General features: G+C 42.6%; 2 protein-coding genes across 2 annotated transcripts in view; one reads left to right on the top strand and one right to left on the bottom strand.

Annotated features, from left to right (window-relative positions):
• The window catches only part of LOC143989756 (gastrula zinc finger protein XlCGF66.1-like), a 99,215-nt gene that overhangs the window by 13,868 nt on the left and 60,186 nt on the right, over positions 1-25,161 (top strand). The window lies entirely within an intron of this gene.
• On the bottom strand, positions 19,958-24,720 carry LOC143990370 (uncharacterized). Its single transcript, XM_077490398.1, has 5 exons — positions 24,595-24,720; positions 21,161-21,295; positions 20,949-21,072; positions 20,735-20,832; positions 19,958-20,611 (listed from the first exon to the last, which is right to left on the bottom strand). Exons 2-5 carry the CDS (start codon positions 21,263-21,265, stop codon positions 20,408-20,410), a joined length of 531 nt encoding a protein of 176 aa, XP_077346524.1. The 5' UTR covers positions 21,266-21,295; positions 24,595-24,720; the 3' UTR covers positions 19,958-20,407.

Raw genomic sequence — 25,161 nt, forward strand, 5'->3', positions numbered from 1 at the left:
TGCAGCAGCCTCTTCTGCTTTTTGATGACTCTGTTAGCAGGGTTTCCCAGGGCCATCCACCTAGCCCTGACTCAGAAGTTGAAGAGATTGAGTGCACCGATGCCCAACCACTTATGTTTGAAGATGAGTACATGGGAGGATAATCGCAGCACGTCTCGGATGATGACAAAACACGGGTGCCAACTGCTGCTCCTTTTGCAATTGTGCAGACCAAGAAGGAGGGCAGGGGTGAAGACTGGGTGGAAGATGGTGTGGAGGACGATGAGGTCCTGGACCCCACATGGAATCAACGTCATGCAGGTGACCAGTGTAGTTCGGAGGAAGAGGTGGTGGTTGCATAGAGCCACCAGCACAGCAGAAGAGGGAGCAGGGTGCAAAAGCGGAGCGTCCATCCCCTAGACAGTACGCCTGCTACTGCCCAACACAACAAGGGACCGAGCACACCAAAGCCAGGTCCAAGGAGTTCCCTAGCGTGGCAGTTCTTCAGACAATGTGCTGATGACAAGACACGAGTGGTTTGCACGCTGTGCAATCAGAGCCTGAAGCGAGTCATAAACATTCTCAACCTGAGCACAACCTACATGACCAGGCATCTAAGTGCAAAGCACGAGCTGCAGTGGACTAGACACCTCAAAAACCAAGAAAGGTCTCTGGCTCCTCCTGCTTCCTCTTCTGCTGCAGTCTTGGCCTCTTCACCCATCTCTGTAGTGACAGTGGCACCTGCCAACCCGAAAACATCTCCATAATGTCCCATGGAAGCGGAAGAGGAAGTACCTCCCTAGCCACCCACGATCCCTGGCCCTTAATGCCAACATTTCAAAATTCCTCGCCTTTGAAATACTGTCATTCCGTCTGGTGGAGACGCAGACTTTTAAAAGCCTGATGGCATTGGCTGTCCCAGAGTACGTCGTGACCAGCCGCCACTACGTTTCCAGGCGAGCTATCCCTTCCCTGCACAACCAAGTGGGGGACAAAATCAGGTGTGCACTGCGCAACATCATCTGTGGCAAGGTTCACCTAACTACGGATTCGTGGACCAGTAAGCACGGTCAGGGACGTTATATCTCCCTAACTGCACACTGGGTAAATGCAGTGGTGGCTGGGCCTGAGGCGGATAGCAGTTTGGTGCATGTCCATACACCACCGAGGATTGCAGGGTGCTTCAGTTTGCCTCCTGTTGCTAACTCCTCCTACTCCACTTCCACATCCTCTACCGCCTCCTCATCCAGTCAGTGTAACACCTTCACCACCAACTTCAGCACAGCCAGGGGTAAACAACAGCAGGCAGTTTTAAAACTTTCCTGTTTGGGGGAAAAACCCCACACCGCGCAGGAGTTGTGGAGGGACATGGGACAACAGACCGATGAGTGGTTGGTGGCAGTGAGCCTCAAGCCCGGCCTGGTGGTGTGCGATAATGGGCAAACTCTCATAGCAGCTCTGGGCCTAGCCGGTTTGACGCACATCCCTTGCCTAGCGCATGTGCTGAACTTGGTGGTCCAGAGGTTCCTTAAAAATTACCCCCATATGCCAGAGCTCCTGCAGAAAGTGCGGGCCGTCTGTGCGCACTTTCAGCGTTCTCACCCTGCTGCTGCTCGCCTGTCAGCACTGCAGCGTAACTTTGGCCTTCCCGCTCACCTCCTCATATGTTACGTGCCCACAAGGTGGAACTCCACCTTGCACATGCTGGCCAGACTGTGTGAGCAGCAGCAGGAGATAGTGGAGTTTCAGCTGCAGCACGCACGCGTGAGTCGCTCTGCGGAACAGCACCACTTCACCACCAATAACTGGGTCTCTATGCGAGACCTGTGTGCCTTGTTGCGCTGTTTTGAGTACTCACCCAACATGGCCAGTGCTGATGATGCCGTTCTCAGTGTTACTATCCCAGTTCTATGCCTCCTTGCAAAAACGCTTCGGGCGATGATGGAAGAGGATGTGGCACAGGAGGAGGAGGAAGAGGGATCATTTGCAAGGCTTTCAGGGCAGTCATTCACAAGTGGCTATGAGGATGGGTTCCTGCACCAACAAACGCAAGGTACACAATTGCACGGCAGCAAGGGCACAGTTCTGGAGGATAACGAGGTGGAGGAGAAGGAGATGGAGGAGGAGGAACCATGTTCACAGCAGGGTGGCACCCAGACCAGCTCACGGCCATCACTAGTGCATGGCTGGGGGATACAGAGGACTCGGCTTGAACCTCAGATGGTGTGGCTTGACCCTGAACTCACCACGCAGCGCTCTTCATCTCAGAGATTTTCTAAATCCCCTTGTCCTACATACTGAGCAAACAGAGCGGACACTATGCGACGGGGGACAGAATTCGACATGTCACCAGCCTTACCCAGCCATTGTTGTATTTTTAAACCAGTGTTGGCTACCTTGTCTTCCTCCACCGCCGTTTCCACCTACACCGCCACATCCACCGCCACTCAACCTTCTACTCCATATGGACCTCATCCTCCTAGGTCAAGATTATAATTTTTTATTTTTTTATTTCAAAGTATTTTATTTTCCCACTAGCTTATCCATTAAATTGAATATTTTTTTCCAGAAAGGGTGTATTCTGGAGCATTACCACCATATGTGTGGCATCGTGCCGTTGAGTTTCTGAGGTTCTTAATCACTTCCTGTACCTCTTCTTCTGAGAGGGGGCCTCCAGCATATATATATTTATTTTTTATGTTATTTTAAGTTATTTCGCTATCCACATTTGTTTTCAGAGCACTTGCCATGCTCTTAGCATTTTGTTGCCATTTGCAGCCCTCTAGCCCTTTCCATTACTTTTTTAGAGCCATTTTGTCCTCAAAAGGTCGGGTCTTCATTGACTTCAATGGGATTTGGGTTCGGGGTCAAGTTTGGCCCTGAACCCAAACTTTTTTACAAAGTTCGGTCGAACCCGAACATCCAGGTATCCACTCAACTCTAGTCCTGACCCTTACACTGTATAATTTATATTGTACATTACATACTCCTGACCCCTGCACTATATACTCTATGTAGTACATTACATTATTCTGATACTATAAAATCCTAGCTGTTGTATCTTATATAATAATTTGTACATTACATAGTCCTGACTTCTTTTACACCCATTTTCTACCAGCTGGACATTTTATATCTGATAATTTGATTGGAGCACAGACTTTTCCATGTTGATAATAATGTCATAACATCCTCAAACCTTAAACAGAAAGTGATAATGCCTTATATACCCCCCTAACAAGCTGTCTGCGTAGATGAGTCCCTCATTAAGTATTCTGTTTATATCTAAAAATTTAAAATGCCAGTGGTGATCAAATACCACCAAAATAAACCTCTAATTGTGGGAAAAAAGGGTACAACATTGCATAACCACGCAATTCCCATTTAAAGTAGCACAGTGCCAAATTGCAAAAATGCTCTGGTCATGAAGGGGGTAAAACCTTCTGGGGCTGAAGTGGTTAAACAGAAAGTTATAATGAGGGAGGAGTCAATAACCCAATGTGGTGGTCATCAGGATCAGTCCAGTCTTCATCTTGGTTGTTCTCCCCCCATCCTCACTCTCTGACCTCTGGTGGGGCTTAGCCTCCCAGTTATTCATGACTAAATAATGGACTAAATAAGGACGCGCAGGACTTCTTGTGTTTGGAAGATGGCAATGAGTGATAGATGGGGTGGGGACACTCATCCTATAATCCCCCCGTCACTCCTATAAAAGACAGTTCTCATTGTTTCCTCACTCTCTGACTAAGGTCCATGAATAAAGAAATGATCTGGTAGGAGATTCAGAGATGTGGGGCTGAAACATCTAGACAATTTATGAAAATAGTTGTCAACTATTTTCATAATCGATTAGTTGGTCAATTTATTGGCCTGCATAGAGAATGCATTATTTCTTTACACATCAGAACATACAGCTCAGTACACCATCCATACATGTCAGTAAATGCCTGAGAACTTGAATGTGTGAGGAGCAATGCCTCATGGGACATGTAGTCCTGGGCAAGAGAAGAAAGCAAGTGATTCTAAAGGCAGAAGTTTTTTTGTACCTTCCTATAGGGGCACACTATACTATACTTTGTATCTTCCTATAGGAGAACTCTATACTATACTTTGTGGCTTCCTATAGGTGATCGCTATACTATTCTTTGTACTTGCATATCAGGGATCGCTATATTATACTTTGTACCTTCCTATAGGGGAACTCTATGCTATACTTTGTGGCTTCCTATCGGGGAACGCTATACGCTTTGTGGCTTCCTATGAGGGAACTTTATACTATACTTTATAGCTTACTATAGGGGAACTCTATACTCGCCAAACTGCTGGTTGTAAGCTGAACAGTGGAGCCTTGAGTGGTGTGTTAATAAGTATTGCTTTTTGACTGCTGGTGACTGCTGGGTTGCATTTTTAGGTTCTTTTGGGGCTTTTCTTTGTAGCTTTTTAATACCCTTTTCTGACACTTTTTAAATATTATTTTTTTCTTAACTTCCTTCAGCCTACTGATTAAGGGGAGTGGTTCATTGGGCACAGGTACTTGAGGTCTATATAACTTTGTGTAGAACTCATTGTGAGCCTGCACATCTGGAGTCTGTGGGAACTCTGTCTAAGTGGAACTGGTCAAAGTGGCGAGTTAAAAAACAGAGTTAGTGGAACTGGTCAAAGGGGTGAGTTAAAAACCAGCATTATAACAGGGGTCATAGTACCTTTGTAGTGTGAGTACCTGAGTGTTGTCTGAGTAGCGTGTGTGTGTATCGTTAGTACTTGTGTTTTGTGGGTGTGTGCTGGTCTGTGAGTACCTGTTGAGTATTAGTGTTAGGAAGCTAGTTGTTAGTTAATTTGGACTGGGTATAATCTCTAATCCTCATTAAATTAATAGGTACGATTACTGGCAGGTGTGGAGAGGCGACTTGGTGTATATCTTGCAGCATACATGCGTTCCTTGATCATCTGAACGAGGGCGAATACTGCTGTGCAAAATGTAAGCACATTGTTTCCCTGGAAGCCCAGGTTCTGAATCTGCAACTGTCAGTGCTGAGAGGACCCTCCCTAAATGAGAGCCAGGAATGTACACGGCAGGGGCCAGCACAGAGGTGGATGGAGACAAAGAGGTGCAGGCACTAGCAGAGAGTAGATGGGTGACAGTCAGAAAGGGTAGAAGGGCAAGTGCCAGGGAGGCTGATCCAGGGCTGGAGCATCCCAATAAGTACGCTCCATTGAGTGACATTAGTGATCCCAGTCAAGGAACAGCACTGCTGGAGCTGAGGGATTCTCCTAGCTGCCAGGGGAAGAACTCCTCCTGAGAGTGAGGGGGGAGCGCAGGGAAAGGAAAGACAGATTCTGGTGGTAGGGGACTCAATTCTTAGGAGGACAGAGAGGCCAATCTGTAACAACAACCTGAAGTGCCGAACTGTATGTTGTCTGCCGGGCGCTCGGGTTCTGCACATCACGGATCTGGTCGACAGATTACTGGGAGGGGCTGGGGAAGACCCAGCTGTCATGGTGCACATTGGCACCAATGACAAAGTCAGAGGCAGATGGAGTGTCCTAAAGAATGATTTTAGGGACTTGGGAGCTAAATTGAGGAAAAGGACCTCCAAGGTAGTATTCTCAGGAATACTACCGGTACATCGAGCCACACCAGAAAGGAAGAGGGAGATTAGGGAAGTAAACAAGTGGCTCAAGAGCTGGTGTAGTAAGGAGAGGTTTGGGTGCCTGGAGGACTGGGATGACTTCTCAGTCAATAACCGGTACTATAGAAGGGACGGACTGCACCTAAATGAGGAGGGTGCAGATATGCTGGCATTAAGGATGGCCAAAAAGTTAGGGGGTTTTTAAACTAGGCGATGGGGGGAGGGTCCAGAGATAGAGATAGTCAGCGTGGAGCATATTCCAGAGGGTAATATTAGGGGAATTAGTGGTAGGGTAATCAAAGCATATAAACCCAAGGTAAATATAGTAGCAAGTCCTAGTTGTAATCTTGGAACATCCAAGAGGATAGTTGTGACCAGTCAAAATATATTAATGCATTAAAATGTTTGTTCACCAATGCCAGAAGTCTGCCAACAAAAATAGGTGAGTTGGAAGCTCTGGTGCATCAGAAGAGCTATGATGTAATCGGTATTGCTGAAACTTGGCTTCATTCCTCACATGACTGGGCTATTAATATTCCTGGCTATGCACTCTTTTGGAAAGACAAAGTAAAAAGGAAAGGTGGAGGGGTCTGTCTGTATGTGAGAAGTGATCTCAAAGCGAGTGAGAAAGAGGACCTGGTGGATGGAGAGTGTGATGAGTCTGAAGCATTATGGGTGGAACTGCATACAGATGTGCGTAGTTCAAAGTTAATCATTGGAGTTTGTTATAGACCACCCAGTGTTAATGAGGAGGTGGAGACTCAGCTCCTTGCACAGATAGAAAGGGCTGCAAGGGCTGAGACAGTGATAATAATGGAGCATTTTAACTACCTAGAAATTGACTGGGCTAATGGCACTGCTGGGACAGTTAAAGGGCAAAAATGTATAAACCTATTACAGGACAATTTTATGGTCCAGTTTATTGAGGCCCCAACTAGGAATGATGCTCTGTTGGACCTGGTAATCTCAAACCATGCAGAACGTATTACTATTGTTCATATAAAGGAACACCTGGGTAGCAGTGACCATAACATGATTTCATTTGATGTTAGCTGTAAGCAAAAATCACATACGGGAAAGATAAAAACACTTAATTTCAAGACAGCAAATTTTCCAAGGATGAGGGCTGCTTTCCAGGACTTAGACTGGGAGAGAATATTGACATCAATGGGCACAGAACAGAAATGGGAATTCTTCAAAAAGACTGTGAACTCACGGCAAAGTATATTCCCATGGGCAATAAGTTTAAAAGGCTAAAAATAAAACCGATGTGACTCACAGCCAAAGTTAAAAAAAGCTATAAACTATAAAAAAAAACAGCTTTTAAAAAATATAAAAATGAAGGAACACTAGTGTAATTTAAATGTTACAAAGAATATAACAGAATATGTAAAAAGGAAATCAAGGATGCAAAAATTCAAAATAAAAGACAGATTGCAAAAGATAGTAGGACAAACCCCCAAAAATTCTTCAAATATATTAATAGTAAAAAGGTCAAGTCTGAGCACGTAGGCCCTTTACAAAATAATCTGGAGTGGGTTTCTTCAGCTCCGTGTATACAAAGAAGCATGGGGAAGCTCATGTCCATAATGGGGGTGGCAGTGACGCAGCCCCAAATCCACAATGGCTCAAAAGTGATATGGTCCAGAAATATTTGGACAGAATAAAGGTGGATAAAGCACCTGTACCTGATGGCATTCACCCACGGATCCTAAAAGAATTGAGCTCTGTAATTTCAAAGTCATTGTATCTAATTTTTAGGGACTCATTAATGACAAGAATAGTACCGCTGGATTGACGCAGGGCCAATGTGGTGCCTAAAAGACAGCATGGATTCATGAAAGACAGAAGTTGTCAGACAAACCTGATTACTTTTTATGAGGTAAGCAAAACCTTGGACAGAGGGGTGGCGGTGGACGTGGTATACTTGGACAGAGGGGTGGCGGTGGACGTAGTATACTTGGTCAGAGGGGTGGCGGTGGATGTGGTATACTTGGACAGAGGGGTGGCGGTGGATGTGGTATACTTGGATTTTGAGAAAGCATTCGATACAGTTCCGCACACGCGGCTTATGTGTAAGGTAAAGTCTACAGGTTTGGAAATATCAGTTTGTAAATGGATAGAAAGACAGAATTCAGAGAGTAGTGGTTATTGATTCTTAAGGCCCATACACACGATCAGACTTTTTGACAACAAACATGCAAATTAGCTGTTTTGAAGCAACATCCGACCGTGTGTACGCTCCATCGGACAAACTTTTTTGGATTTCTTTGGACTTTTGTTGGCTGTGCAAACGGACAAACTTTCTGGCAACAAAAGTCTGATGGAGCAAAGTCTGATCGTGTGTACAGAAAACCATAGGACTTTTGTACAAAGTACAAACAGGCATGCTCAGAACCAATGCAAAAGATCAGACAACAATACAGAAGTTGATCACAGGTGGCGGTAAAGAGCAGAAAAACCACGTGATTTGGTGAAAGTTTGCTGAAAAAGTCCTGCTGTGTGTAGGCAATACAAGTTCAGGGCCGACGCCTTTTGTACAAAAATCTAAGGGAAAGTTTGTACAAAGTCCTATCGTGTGTATGAGGCTTTTCTCTGAATGGTCTTAGGTTATCAGTGGTGTACCCCAAGGTTCAGTGCTGGGACCCTTACTTTTTAATACCTTTATAAATGATATTGGGTCTGGGATCAAAAGTAAAATGTCCGTCTTTGCAGATGACACCAAGCTATGCAGTGGAATAACCTCCTTACAGGATGTCTCCAATTTACAAGCCGACCTCAATGCTCTGTCTAATTGGGCGACTATGTGGCAGATGAGGTGTAATGTTGAGAAATGTAAAGTTATGCACTTGGGGGCTAAGAATATCCATACATCATACATACTAGGGGGAGTACAACTGGGGGAATCCATAGTGGAGAAGGATCTGGGGGTTTTAGCAGATCATAAGCTCAATAAAAGCATGCAATGCCAAGCTGCGGTTTCCAAAGCGAGCAAAGTCCTTTCCTGTATTAAGACAGGTATGGACTCCAGAGAGGGAGAGATATAATTTTGCCCCTGTTCAAATCATTAGTAAGACCTAATCTGGAATATGCCGTTCAATTTTGGGCACCAGTTCTCAAAAAGGATATCAGGGAACTGAAGAAAGTGCAGAGAAGGGCAACCAAACTGATAAGAGGCATGGAGGAACTCAGCTATGAGGAAAGATTAGAGGAAATGAATTTATTCACTCTTGATAAGAGGAGATTAAGGAGGGATATGATCAACATGTACAAATATATAAGGGGTCCATATAGTGAACTTGGTGTTGAGTTATTCACTTTACAGTCAACAAAGAGGACAAGGGGGCACTCTTTACGTCTAGAGGAAAAGAGATTTCATCTCCAAATACGGAAAGGTTTCTTCACAGTAAGAGCTGTGAAAATGTGGAATAGACTCCCTGCAGAGGTGGGTCTGGCCAGCTCAGTGGATTGCTTTAAGAAGGGCCTGGATTATTTCCTAAGTGTACATAATATAACTGGGTACTAACATTTATAGGTAAAGTTGATCCGGGGAAAATCCGATTGCCTCTCAGGGGATCAGGAAGGAATTTTTTCCCCTGCTTTAGCAAATTGGATCATGGCTCTGCTGGGGTTTTTTTTGCCTTCCTCTGGATCAACTGTGGGTATAGAATTGGGTATATAGGATTGTATGATATTATTATTTTTTTGTGGTTGAACTTGATGGTCTTTTTTCAACCTGACTAACTATGCAACTATATAAGAGGTGAGCTGACAAAAATCCAATATGGTGCCGCCGGAGCTGTGAGGAAAAACAATAAAACTCACACAAACCTTTCTGATAGCCATCCACCTGAAATGGAAGAGGAATTACTGTATCATCCTCATATTCTAATGGCTCCTCTCATCTATCCCCAACATCCCAGGGACCCGCAAAATTGTGGATGAAGCTGTATTCATCTTGCCAGGCAGCTGATACTGTGAACACAGCTCTGCATAGTGAAAATGCTATGTCCTCATTACAGACATCTATAGCTGCTTTCCCAACATCAGGTCAGCCAGTAATAGATACCACAATGAAAGAAATGCTTGTGTCATTACAATCATCTATTATATATCTAATCTATCCTCCATGATTCAAAAATTCTCTCGATATGAAACATATGGATGGTAGACTGCGTTCCGTTGAAAACAAAATGGAGGAATGCATTGAAACAGTGAATGAGCTAGTGGATGCATGTACAGAACAAAAAGATGATTCCACGTGGGTCAAGAAGAAATTGGCAGATCTCGAGGATCGCTCACATCGAAACAACATTAAAATGAGAGGAATACCAGAGTCAGTTCTACCTATGGACTTTACGTAACTAACACTATTTTCTACATTATTGCCAGAATTATCGCAGATTGAAATTACAATCGATCGTATTCATAGAATTCCCAAACCAAAACATATAGAAGAATAAATTCCCAGAGATGTTATTCTGCGAATCCATTTCTATCCAGCTAAAGAGCAAATTCTCTCCAAAGCGAGGGAGCTAACTACTCTCCCACCACCATACTCAGATATAAAATTATTTGCCGATATCTCGCAATTTACACTACAAATGAGAAGACAACTCAAAACTGTAACAAAGGCATTATCTAATCATAAGATCACATACAAATGGACACATCCAGCCACTATCTTGACCACTTACAACGGGAAACATTTTGCTATATCTACCATTGAAGATGCCATGCAATTACTCCAAACATGGGGTATTATAGTTGATCTTCCACATAACACCCCTGCCTTGAAGGAAAAACCAAATTTGTTCCACTTTGGACAAAAACGTGAACAAAATAGAATTTGATACAAATGAACTACTCCTGCCTGTTAACTCATATGCATTACTGACATATACGGTCTGGTTTGATGCTCAATACCTTACTACTTGAACTTCACCCCCTATCTTGGTCAGCATTCCTTTCAGTGGATTACTGCTGACTCTTGTAAAAAAAAAATCTTTATTCTTTTATTTTTTTTTCTACTAATAGAGTAATAACTCGTTTTTTTATAGGGTTAAAAAAAAAAGACATTGTTGTGTACATGATTTAATAGTAACGGTGAACTGATCATATAACAAATACTTAGATCTTTAGTTTAAGCGTTATAGAAACTAGAGAATATTCGTTTAGGAATATATAGAATTATAGTAACATCTAATTTTGATATATATTAATATGTCTTTCAAAATATTGTCCCTAAATGCAAGGGGCCTGAATCACCCAGCGAAACAAATCTCTATGTGGAGGTCTGCCTTACCCTTTAATTGTGACATATTATGTGTTCAAGAGACACATTTTGCTAAAGATGCATCTCCCAAATGTCAACATAAAAATTTCCTCATATTTTTCAAACAAAATTCTCCAAAAAACAAAGAGGGGTGTTAATAGCTATTAGAGATACTATTACATTTCAATTAGATAATTGTATCACTGACCCTGAAGGTCGCTATTTTTTTTGATTTGTACCATTAACAATATTGAATACACCCTTGTATCTATTTATGCTCCGAATATGAGGCAAATGCATTTCATAAAAAAAACTATAGAGGAGGCGAAGAAAGTTCAAAAAGGACACCTCCTGATATGTGGAGATTTCAATTTGATTCCAAACAATGATATGGATTCTTCTGCGAAGTCCAAACGCTATGCTTCTCCCCTTGATAAGTTCATAACTTCGAACGACTTATTTGATGTGTGGAGATGTGTACATGCTAATGAAAGGGATTACACATATTTGTCACCACGGCACAATACCTACTCCAGAATTGACTTATTCTTGACAGATAAATGGCTGCTTGGCAAGATTTCATCCTCCCATATACATACGGCCACGTGGTCGGATCACGCTCCCATTAGCATGTCTATAACAACCACATCATCCCAATGAAATTCATATATATGGAGATCTAATAACTATATTCTCCAAAATGAAAATTACTCCACAACACTCCAACAACACCTTACGGAATTCTTTTCAATTAATTTGACATCTATATCTGACCCAATGATATTATGGAAATGCTCATAAAGCTGTTATGAGAGGGGTGTTTATGCAATTAGGTTCTAAAGCTAAAAGAAAGAGAACTCAGAGAATGGATGAATAAGGAGATAGCAAAAGCTGAGGAACACAATAAAAATGATCCTTCTTCTTTCATGAAAACACACATTTTCCAGTTACGTTATGAATTAAGAACCCTACTTCTAGAGACACATGAGAAATCCTATAAAAAATTCAGAGCTACCACTTATGCAACAGGGAACAAAGCGGGGAAAACAATGGCATTACGCATTAAAGGTTATCGATCTAAGACTAAAATCCCATTCCTCTACCATCCTCACACTAATGAAAAATTGCTTAAGCCTTCTTCAATAGCTGAAGCATTTAGCTCATATTATAATGATTTATATAACATTAAGAATGATGGCGATACCCATCAACCTTCTCAGGAGGAGATTGACACCTTTTTGGAGAGTGTCAACCTTCCATCTATTTCCCCACAACAATTAGAATTTCTCAATTCTCCCTTTACTATCCCTGAAATTCTACAAACTATCCGTATTCTTCCTAACTTGAAATCACCTGGTCCAGATGGCTTTACGGGGAATATATTTAAAAAAATGTCAAAGTACTCTAGCACCTATACTATGTGACATTTATAATTTAGCAGCCAATTCTTCATCATTTTCCAATGAAATGCTGAATGCTCTTGTTGTAACTCTTCCAAAACCAGATAAGGAACCATCTTCACCTAAACATTTTAGACCAATTTCCTTACTCAATTTAGATGTTGAAATTTATGCAAAACTTATAGCCAAAAGACTAGATAGTTTGTTACCCTCTCTTATCAATAGAGATCAATCGGGTTTCACCAAAGGAAAACAAGCATCGGATGCTACTAGAAGAATGATAAATATAATACACCATGTAGAACTCACCAAATCGCCATCCCTGTTTCTGTCGCTTGACGCATTTAATAGAGTTCATTGGGGATACCTGTCATCATTTCTGACTAAATTTGGCTTAACAGGTCAAATCAACAACGCAATATTAGCCCTGTACTCTGTCCCCTTGGCTCGAGTGTATACTATGGATTCTTTATCACCTCCATTCCCAATAACAAATGGTACATGACAAGGATGCCCCTTATCCCCCCTAGCTGAGAGTATTAGGTCCAACAAAAAAATTCTAGGAGTTACCATTGCTGAACAAGAACATAAAAATCAACCTTTTTGCAGATGATGTTGTTCTTATGATTACTGATCCTGTGAAATCCTTACCGGAAATTCAGGAAACACTAAATATGTTCAGCAAAGTTTCTTATTACATGCGAATAAATCTTGTATATTGATCTTGTGGATAGATGAAAATACTACTAAACATCTTAAATTAAAATTCCCTTATACATGGACTGAAAGTACAATTAAATATTTGGGTATTCAATTATCAAATTCATGTAAAACACTGTTCCAATATAATTATATTCCACTTCGTAATGCATTACAAGAAAATCTCACTAAACTAGCATCCCATGAATTTTCATGGATGGGACATTTGGCAGCATTTAAAATGCTTCACCTTCCACAAATTTTATACTTTTTTAGAACTCTCCAGATTCCAATTTTGTTAAAATTTTTCCAATCCCTTCAGACTCTGTTTTCTAGATTCATCTAGCAGGGTAAAAAATCTAGATTCAAACTTGCTCATTCAAACTTAGTGAAGAAACAGGGTATGTGGATTTCCAAGATTATTATTTAGCCTCGGTTCTCACACAGTCTAAGGAATGGTTTCTATCTCCTCCATATACAATTTGGGGGAAGATGGAAACTGCTAAGATCCCAGGAAATAATCAATATGGATTCCTTCCATGGCACTTAGAGCCAAGATACCTTCTCGCATCTCCCCAACAATATTAGCAACACTTAAATCCTGGGTTCGATTTCTGCATCTAACTTCCTCACACCCTCTTCCTACCAAAGTCCAAATTCTGCTAAATACTCTACATAATTTCATGAAGACAACCTCATTTACACCGTGGATAGAGAAGGGAATTAAATATCTATCTGATCTACTTGATAATGGGGAGATCAAACCATTTCCTACACTTCAAAAGAAATTTCAATTGACAAATTCAGATTTATTCCTCTACATCCGAACTAAGAATTGCATTTCCAACCTCCCATCATGGACCTATAATGTTCCCTAATCGGCTTGGTCCTTCCTTAATATCCCCATACATCATCAAAAAGGGATCTCTCTTTTCTATAATCTTCTTCAACAAAAAAGTGTTTTTATAAAGACTATCCCTTTAATTAGAAGGGAAGAAGACTTAGGATACACCTATACAGTTGACCTGTGGGAAAAAGCTTGTAACACCATATATAAAGCCACATTCTGCTCTACATTATGGGAAGTATCCCTTAAATTGACTCAACGCTGGTATCTTACGCTTGAGAAAATATCTAAATTCAACGGCACATTTGACGACAAATGTTGGAGATTGTGCGGAAAAAAAAGGTGATATGTTGCATACATTTTGGACATGCCCTAAACTTGGGAAGTATTGGGAACAAATCTTTCAAGTTATGTCTGAAATGACCAAAACAGTCATTCCTCCAAATCCCTCACTGGCTCTATTATCCATTGATCTTGATCGATATCCTATCCAGTTTAGAAATGTGTTTACACATATTTTTCTGTCAGCCAGGATCAGTATAACGAGGAACTGGAAAAAATCCTGATCCTCCTTCCATAAAAGAAGTGATAGAATCGACTCAAACTCATATAATTTATGAATCAATTCTAGCTCTTCGGCCTCACAAAAAAGAACATACTCATAAAATATGGCAGCCATGGTTAAAATGGGCTAGTCCCCAAAACATTGCACGAGTTCTTTGTTCCCACATAACTTGAATTAAAAAAATTACTTACCCCGCTCTAATATTTTAATCTTTGTTTTGTATCTATTAAATGACAGGTTACTATTACTGTCCCGGGAATATATTTAGGTTCATCATCTTTGAATTACTTAAATTGGCAGTATATAAATATATGAAGATAATATTTATATTACTTTTGTGTATTGTCTCCACAATGGATGTATTAATAACCTCCCGATCATTATCTTTATAATCCCGATTAGAATTGAGATAATTAATATGGTTTTCTTTATATTATATTTTTTATTATTTTTGGATACTATTATCTATGTATCTAAATGCTGTAACTGATCTGTTATTTAGTCATAATTTCTGTCATTTGTCTTGATAAAAAATTAAACTTTAATAAAAACTATTGATTAAAAAAAAAAACATGAAAAGTGCCCCCCATTGCCCCGCACATACCTGTAAACGCACCCATACTTTGTATATGTAAAGCGTGATTGCACCACACATGTGAGGGATCACCACGAATGTCGGAGTGAGAGGAATAATTCTACCACCGGAGATCACACTTATCTCTAAACTGATGAGCAGGAAAGCGCCTCCTATGGAGATTTTTAGGTACTGCAGTATTTTGCCATGTCACCGGCACACAGAATGTTATTACTTGACATGTTTGGTATCTATTTACTGATCACATCCTCATCTTTTATATTTTACCTTAAAATTGTGTATAACGTGTGTGTGTTCCCACCCATGAAAGTGGGGGGCATATACTGTAGTTCCGGTGAGTGACACCCAGAAGGGGGAGGGGTGACACGAGCACTAAGTGGTGTATATATAAAGGGAGTGGAGCGATTTCTTCTTCACACTTATTAATGGACTTTGTTTGAGAAATGTTTGGAATGTGATGTTTGCAAATTTTTTCACTTTTTTTACTGTTTGTAAATTATCACCATGGCACCAATGTGAATGGAGAGGTGTTGTTGTGGTTATTACACTAATTTTTCCTCTATTTTATGTATAACAAAGTATTGTAGAAAAGATCACACCATAGAAAATGGGGGAAAGTAGAAAATAAACCCGGATATGAAGGTGACATTTGTGTACGAGGAACACCTTAACAATTACCACCATTTTATTCTCCAGGGCCTCTGCTTTCAGGAAATATATGTTTGGGGGTTTTATTGAATCTTCAGGCCCAAAATCTCCATATTACCATGTGTGCAAAAATAATGGAAAACCAGCTCTGGCAGTGAAAGAGTTAATGTGAGCTAGATAGGATCACTCTGCTGTGGTCACACTCTAATCATTAGAGCTCCCCCTAGCTGCAGTCTGGTAATAACATTGCTAGGAGGTCTATTCATTTATCTGCTACATACTTCCCATCTTTATATAAACGTCTCCTGACATTTAGGGGTCTATTTATAAATAATGTACATAGCAATCTGCCTGGTGACAATGCATGTACATTAGACCAAAAAGTCCAAACTAATGACAAAATATAAATCTTTATTACAAATAATAAAATTATGTGTTAAAACCACATGAGAACAAATCCATCAAACATTAGGCCATATATATTCATAATAATCCATTTAGCTTTGCTGAATTGTCCAAGAGGTCAACGCGTTTTGTATCAATAAGCTTCATCAGCACCTTTTATGCCTTGGCAGCAAAGAAAATCAGCCTAACTAAATAAACAAACATACAGAATACAAATACATAGCAAACTCATAGTTTTATAACATTGTAAATGATCATCTGTGCCACTTACACAACACTTGGGGGACATAGCAAAGAGGCGGTGATAAATGGCGGTGTGAAAGTAGCTTACACAGTCAGCTGGTCCTGAGTTATAAAGATTAGCGGGATAATATACATGTGCATGACAAAAGTTAAGTGAAAAAAAATAATTTTTTATACTTGTAGAAAATTAAAGTTACACCCAAGTACATAAAATCCTCCCACAAAAAAATGTGATGCCCCACCCCCAGATATACACACTTACAAGCATAAAACTCACACATTGGGGCGCCTATGCCGGAAAACGTTAATTGCGATACGCGTTACATATCACTGCACACACCGGAATGAGAGTGATAATTCTATCATCAGACCCTCTCTGTAACAATAAACTTATGGCCTATAGGGAGCTTTTAAAGTGTCGTCTTACTATATGGAACTGAAATTTGTCACCATTTCACCGGCGCACGCAAATTTAAGGTTTGACATGTTGGGTATCTATTTACTCGGTACAACCTCGGCTTTTATATTTCAATTTAATTTATTGTGTTTTCTGTCTCCTAAAACTAACTTTAGTGTATTTTTCACTGACATTTTGCATTTCCTAGACTTTTACGGTAATATTGTGTGACAATAAAAAAATTTGAACTACTACTACTACTTTATTTGCTTTCAGAAAATATATCATGTTTTGGGGGTTTTATGTAATCTTCAGCCCTAAAATTATTTTTTAAACATGTGGGCATAAAAAAAAACTATGCAAAAACCATCTCTGGCAGTGAAAGGGTTAAAGGAAACATTCCCCTTCGGGAAGATGTTACATGTTACATGTTCCTGCAGCAGCTCAGCGATCCGAGTCCTCTGTGTGACAGCAGTGCAGGGAGAAGTTCCCTGTACCGGCTGTCACTTTATGAAGAGTGCGGCCGTGCCATTCATTCACAGAGTTCTGTCCTTTGTCAGCTTGTAGTTTTCAATGAACTCCCACACCTCTGCTGAGCTCTCTGGTAGATGATTGGTTCTTCCTGTCACTGTAACTGCCTTCCCGTATAATGTACAGGCAGACAGATTACACGGACAGTCTGCAGGAGTCCTGCATAGCACCAGCCATCAGCACATCATGGCTGCAATGCTTTCCAGGCTCCTAAAAAATAGGAAACTTACTTTTTTTTACCTGCAGAAAATGTGCATTTTATAAGCCATAGACATTCCTAAAAGCACCAGATTTATATACGGTTTTGGTTAAAATCTATTTTTATTTTATCAAGACAAGGAGATTGTCATAAGAGGCGAGGAGATTGGGACCCCAATATAACCCCTCGGACAAGTAGTTTTTTCACAAAATCTCCACACTGCGGAACTGTTTCTTCCATGATGAAGATCAGCCATGGAGTATATCTGAGGTGTATATCAGGGTGTGCTTCTTCCCCACATGAGAGCTGTGATGTCCAGCAACATTCATATACAAGACATTTCCCGCACTCAAGGTACTAATACACCTCAAGGGTTTTGTGGGATCCCCGATGTACAGGAAGACAGGACTTCAGTGAGGAACAATTCCCTCACTCAGGACAGGAATACGGCTTCTCCCCTGTGTGAGATCTCTGATGTCTGTTAAGATTGGTCTTCCTTGAAAAACATTTCCCACACTCAGGACATGAATATGGCTTCTCCCCAGTGTGAGATCTCTGATGTGTGTCAAGATGCGACTTCACTAAAAAACATTTCCCGCACTCAGGACAGGAATATGGCTTCTCCCCCGTGTGAGATCTCTGATGTGCGTAAAGATTGGAGTTCTGTGAAAAACATTTCCCGCACTCAGGACAGGAATACGGCTTCTCCCCTGTGTGAGATCTCTGATGTGTGGAAAGACTGGACTTCCTTGAAAAACGTTTCCCACACTCAGGACAGGAAAATGGCTTCTCCCCCATGTGAGATCTCTGATGTTTGTCAAGATGTGACTTCTCTGAAAAACATTTCCCACACTCAGGACAGGAATATGGCTTCTCCCCTTTGTGAGATCTCTGATGTGCGTAAAGATTGGAGTTCTGTGAAAAACATTTCCCGCACTCAGGACAGGAATACGGCTTCTCCCCCGTGTGTGATCTCTGATGTGTGTCAAGATGCGACTTCACTAAAAAACATTTCCCGCACTCAGGACAGGAATATGGCTTCTGCCCCGTGTGAGATCTCTGATGTGTGGAAAGACTGGACTTCACTGAAAAACATTTCCCACACTCAGGACAGGAATACGGCTTCTCTCCAGTGTGAGATCTTTTATGCACATTAAGATTGGATTTAGAAGAGAAACACTTCCCGCACTCAGTACAGGAAAAGCTCTTCTCTGTTGGAAGGACGGCCCCGTCCCTCACAGTCTGAGGTTCCTCAGGATAAGAGGAATACGATGGTCCATCTACACTGTGTGGTGCCGGATGGACATTTGAGGTAGTCGGGTTTTCTCCTGGACTATACTGTGTGATGTCCTCATCTTCTACTTTACAGTCTGGAGACAAAGTGAGACAATCCTCTGAGGTTTTCCTCATCTCCCGTCCATCTACTAAAATAGAAATACAAAGATTATTACTAGACATGAGCTGATTGGTTACTGCTGTGCTCCAATCAGATCATCAGATATAAAATGTCCAGCTGGTAGGAAATGGGTGTAACAAAAGAGAATACATATTATGTGTTTATATAGCAGTGGGGGGAGGGGAGAGAGCAGAAGTCAGGACTATGTAATGTACAACATATTGTATAAGATACAACAGATAGGACTATATAGTATCAGAATGATGTAATGTACACCATAGAGTATATAGTGCAGGGGTCAGGAGTATGTAATGTAGAATATAAAGTATACAGTGTAAGGGTCAGGACTCATAATATTGGTATTCAGTAATCAGTGGAAGATGAAATGATTACATGAGACAAGTTGCAGAGGTCCCACACCGCTGCCTCCCATCTCCTGAGACTGCACTCAGTGACTTGGGTCTGAGACTATACAGACATATCCCTCCACCCGGCACAGCCAGCAGACAACACAACAAGTAATCCTGGGGGGATTGTTACATAGTATGTGAGGTCGAAAAAAGTCCAACCTATGTGTGTGATTATATGTCAGTATTACATTGTATATCCTGTATTTTGCGGTCGTTCAGGTGATTATCTAATAGTTTCTTGAAACTATCGATATCCTCTGCTGAGACCACCACCTGTGGAAGGGAATTCCACATCCTTGTTGCTCTAACAGTAAAAAACCCTCTGTCGTTTAAGGTTAAACCTCTTTTCTTCTAATTTGAGTTTTGTTAAACTACCTTCCGTGAAAACATTTTGTCCCTGTTGTGGGGTCACCAGTCCGGTATTTATATATTGTGGGGTCACCAGTCCGCTATTTATATAATGAAATCATATCCCCTCTCAGGCGTCTCTTCTCCAAAGAGAATAAGTTCAGAGCTCACAGCCTTTCCTCATAACTAATATCCTCCAGACCCTTTATTAGCTTTGTTGCCCTTCTTTGTAGTCGCTCCATTTCCAGTACATCCTTCCTGAGGACTGGTGCCCAGAACTGGACAGTATACTCCAGGTGCGGCTGGACCAGAGTCTTGTAGAGGGGAGATTTATCGTTTTATCTCTGGAGTTGATCCCTTTTTAATGCCAATATTCCATTATTTGCTTTGTTAGCAGCAGCTTGGCATTGCTGATCATCTACTAGGACCCCCAGGTCCTTTTCCATTCTAGATCCCCCAGAGGTTCTCCCCCCAGTCTATAGATTGCATTCAGATTTTTGCCATCCAAATGCTTTTTTACTTTTATTTACATTGAACCTCATTGTAGTTGCACCTCCCCCCATTCATTGTTCTGTCAGAGATCATGCCATAGCCGCGTATGGGGCAGAAGACCCAAATCACATACCCCAGGTGCCTAGGTCTAGTAACATCTATGGGGAAAATGAACATTTTGCTGCCAGCTGATCCCCAGAATCTCCATAAATCCAGTCTAGATACATAAATTGTGTCAGCAGCACAGAGAAGGAAGATTATCGGAGAGAAATCCAGGAATACAGGACGGGGAACACAGCTCAGGAAAGTGACCAGGGGATTACAGGCTGATATCACCCAGCCCCCGCCCTACTCTGGACCAATCAGTGAGCAGTATGGGTGGAGGAATGTATTTAGTGTTAATGACCCACCTGTGCTGATCTCTGTAGGAGTGTCCTCCTCTATAAATGTCCCCGTTATTCCATCCTCCTCCATAGACTGCTGATCATCCCTCACATACCTCTCTTCTTCTTCTGATTTCACCTCAAATTCTATATCCATTGGATCTCCACTCTAAACCAAGAAAATGAGAGAGAATATCATCTGTAAGATAGAAGATTTATTATTGTGACATCACATAGAAAATCCGCACATCATCTCTAGGAGTCCATGTTCTAGATGCTCCATCCCACCAACCTTGTAACAGTGGGGGATGGTGTGATCTTCCTGTGTGGAATCCCGGGGATACAGAGGACGGGGACATCTCTCTGGTGGGTTCCCATTACTGGATCCATCTGTAGGAAACACACACACTGACTGAATACATTGTTTCTATGTGTTTATCAGATGATGGGGGATCTAGGTGGAGCCTCCGTACTGCTCTCTCCTTTACAATAAAGTCTCCTCTTACCCGGTGATGTGAGGGGCGGCTGATTGTCCATCATGACGTCCTTGTAGAGATCCTTGTGTCCTTCTAAATACTCCCACTCCTCCATGGAGAAATAGACAGTGACATCCTGACACCTTATAGGAACCTGACACACACAATGATACAGTCACCATCCAGACACATCCCTTGTCTGTTACTGGATAATGTCCCACAATTCCCAGAATCCTCCTCACCTCTCCTGTCAGCAGCTCCATCATCTTCTTGGTGACTTCTAGAATCTTCTCTATGATGTGTCTCTCAGGTTTTAGGGAGTCACATGGAGGCACTGTGATGGTCATATGATCACCTGACTTCACAAGAGGAAATCTCTGTATTGGAGAACCAATCGGAATATCATGTTAGAATCCCAGAATCCTCCTCACCTCTCCGGTCAGGTCTGTGTTTTATTAATAGAGATAAGAGTGATGTCATGTGACCTCCCAGAATCCTCCTCACCTCTCCGTTCAGGTCTGTGTTTTATTAATAGAGATGAGAGTGATGTCATGTGACCTCCCAGAATCCTCCTCACCTCTCTGGTCAGGTCTGTGTTTTATTAATAGAGATGAGAGTGATGTCATGTGACCTCCCAGAATCCTCCTCACCTCTCTGGTCAGGTCTGTGTATTATTAATAGAGATAAGAGTGATGTGATGTGGGGGGAGTGGTCTGAGCATGGCTGAGTGAGGGCGCGCAGAGTCCGTGCTCCGAGCAATACCACCAGTCACAGGAGATTTGTGCCTGAAGATCCCGGGATGAGCGCACCTAGACAGAGGGAAACGAAAACCGGAGTTAGACTTACCGGTAACTCTTTTCCTAGGAGTCTAGGTAATGTCTTGCAAATGTAGAGTAGCTGGACCACGTTGCTGCCTTGCAGATCTCCTCCGGAGAGGCTCCAGCCCTCTCTGCCCATGATGCAAAAACCGCCCTGGTAGAGTATGCCTTAACTAAGGGTGCCTGCTTCCCCTCTAATTCATAGGCTTTAACTATCGCCATTCGTATCCACCTGGCGATAGACGATTTGGACGCCTTGCAGCCCTTGCGGGCGCCCGAAAAATTTACAAATAGTGAGTCTGACTTCCTGAAGACCTTAGTGGCCTCTAAAAAAATTAATAGACTTCTCCTGATGTCTAACAAACTTAAAGATCTCGCCTCGTCCTCTCCTGAGGTTGAGTAAAATGTTGGTAAAATAATATCCTGTGTCCTATGAAAAGTGGACACAACCTTAGGAAGAAAACTAGGGTCAGTCTTAAGTACTACCCTGTCCTCTAAAATTAACAAAAATGGCTCTCTGACTGAGAGCGCCTGCAGATCACTGACCCTTCTAGCTGACGTGATCGCTATCAAAAAAACAGTTTTTAGTACCATCCACTTAAGCGATGCTCTCTCTAAGGGTTCAAATGGATCTCGGGTCAAAGCCCTAAGAACCAAGGACAAATCCCAAGTAGGACAGGTCTTCATTCTCACAGGCCTGGATCTAGCTAAAGCCTTGAAGAAGTTCCTGACAAAAGGATTCTGCTGGAGAGAGGACTGAAGGAAAACACTTAAGGCTGCCACCTGTACCTTTAGGGTGCTGATAGAGAGGCCCAGCTCTACCCCTGCTTGCAGAAAATCTAGGACTGCCGGGACCCCGGGACTGGCAATCCCCTGTTCTCGCAACCAGGAATTAAACCTCTTTCCTATCTTGGCGTAAATTGCTCTAGTTAGTGGTTTACGGCATTTTAACGAGGTCTTAACCACTCTCTCTGAAAAACCCTGTGATCTTAAGATCTGTTCCTCAGATACCAGCCCGCATGCTTGAGTCTCTCTATCTGAGGATACAGGATCAGCCCCTGGGAAAGCAAATCCTTCCTGACTGGCAGTAATATCGGAGGATGAACAGCCAACCTATTTATGCTGGCAAACCAGGGTCTCCTTGGCCAAAAAGGAGCCACTAAAATGAGGTCCGTAGCTTCCGATCGAAACTTCTGCAGAACCTCCGCCACCATCCTTACAGGAGGGAAGGCATAACACAGGCCGAACAACCATGGATTGGCAAGGGCGTCTATCCCACTGGCCCGATCCTGTGGGTGAACCGAAAAAAATTGTGTCACCTTCCTGTTGCTTTCTGTTGCAAATAGGTCTATTTCTGGCCTTCCCCAGCATGACACAATCTCCTCGAACACTTCCTTGTTGAGGGACCACTCGTCCTAACCTATCTGACTGAGAAAGTCGGCCAGCAAATTCTGAGTTCCCTTCAGATGAATGGCTGATATTGAGGACAAGTCCTTCTCTGCCCAGCAGAAGATTCTGTCCGCAATTACCTGCAGCGCGGGGCTTCTGGTTCCCCCTTGCTTGTTCAGGTAGGCTACTGCTGCCACATTGTCTGACCGAACCTGCAGATCCCTGCCCTGTAACTGGGACTGGAAGGTTTCTATAGCCTTCCAAACTGCCAGAAGCTCCTTCTGGTTTGAGGAACAACCTGCCTCTAGATTCGACCAGGTACCTTGGGCTAAGATTCCCTCTAGGTGGGCACCCCAACCCAGCGCACTGGCATCAGTCGTGACCACCACCGTAGCTTGTGGGGACCAGGGAAGACCCTTGTCCAGGTTGACCTGGGCCCGCCACCACCACAGAGACCTCCTGACGGCAGAGGATAGGGGCATAACCTGATCCAAGCTCTGCTCCATGCCATCCCAATAACAGAGCATACGTCTCTGCAAAGGGCGCTGATGATGCCTTGCCCAGGCCACCGCTGGAAAGCATGATGTCATCAACCCCAGGACTCTCATAACCTCCCTGATCTGGGCTTCCTAACCTGATTGAAGCTGGGCTACTGCCTGCTCTAGCTTGTTGATCTTCTCCGCAGGAAGAAACACCCTCATCTCCACCGAAGAAATCCTGTATCCTAAATACAGGACTTCCTGTGAGGGGGTCAACTGGGATTTTTCCTGGTTTATCAACCACCCCAGTGAGCGCAGGAAAACCAAGGCCTTCTGCACATCCTTCTGCAGCTGTTGGGCCGACTGGGCTATGAACAGTAGATCGTCCAAATATGGAATCACTGTTATAGCCTTGAGCCTTAACGGGGCCAGTGCCTCTGCCAGAACTTTTGTAAAGATCCTTGGTGAGGCTGAAAGCCCGAAAGGGAGAGCTCGAAACTGGAGGTGTAACACACCCGTGTTCAACCTCACCGCCAACCTGAGAAACCTCTGGGACTCAAGAAATTGTAAAAAAAAAAAAAAAAAAAAAAAGAGTGATGTCATGTGATCTCCCAGAATCCTCCTCACCTCTATGGTCAGGTCTGTGTTTTATTAATAGAGATAAGAGTGATGTCATGTGACCTCCCAGAATCCTCCTCACCTCTCCGGTCAGGTCTGTGTTTTATTAAGAGATAAGGGTGATGTCATGTGACCTCCCAGAATCCTCCTCACCTCTCCGGTCAGGTCTGGGTATTATTAATAGAGATAAGGGTGATGTCATGTGACCTCCCAGAATCCTCCTCACCTCTCCGGTCAGTTCTGTGTATTATTAATAGAGATAAGAGTGATGTCATGTGACCTCCCAGAATCCTCCTCACCTCTCCGGTCAGGTCTGTGTTTTATTAATAGAGATAAGAGTGATGTCATGTGACCTCCCAGAATCCTCCTCACCTCTCCGGTCAGCAGTTAGATGATCTCCAGGGTGAGGTTTAGTATTTTCTCAGTCATGTGACTCCGGTCCTCCTCCATCCTCATTGGTGCCGTCATTTGATCTATACAGATCTCCTTGTAGACGGATAACTTTGGGAAATGAAAGTAAGAATTATTTGGATGGTGTTGGTCACACAATATTAGGATGTGGATGTGAGGGGAGTAATAGGAGGGTTTCTGTACATTGTATTGTGTGGAACATTTTTCTTAACCAATGATATGGTGAGGTGAAGGCATCCTTCATTTGTTTGCAGGAGTTCTTTAAGAAGGTCAGAAAAGTAGGGTGGGGTGGGAAAACTATCAGAGACCAAGAGCCCCTAAAGCCCAATCTTTCCTCAAAGCTTTGCAGCCTGACTACCCCCTTCAGAGCCCCCACAGCCTTACAGCCCCACTAACTTCTCAGAGTTGTTCAGCCTTATTACTTGCTAAGAGGCCCCCAAAGTCCTTCACTTACACTTCCTCCTCGGGGTCCCAGAGTCCTTCAGATGAAGTCAACTCTCAGAGGCTCCCAGAGTCCTTTAGTCCCAC

The sequence above is a fragment of the Lithobates pipiens genome, unplaced genomic scaffold (assembly GCF_037356315.1).
Source record: "Lithobates pipiens isolate NorthernLeopardFrog02 unplaced genomic scaffold, aLitPip1_a1.2 Scaffold_18, whole genome shotgun sequence".
In the NCBI taxonomy this organism is placed as follows: Eukaryota; Metazoa; Chordata; class Amphibia; order Anura; family Ranidae; genus Lithobates; species Lithobates pipiens.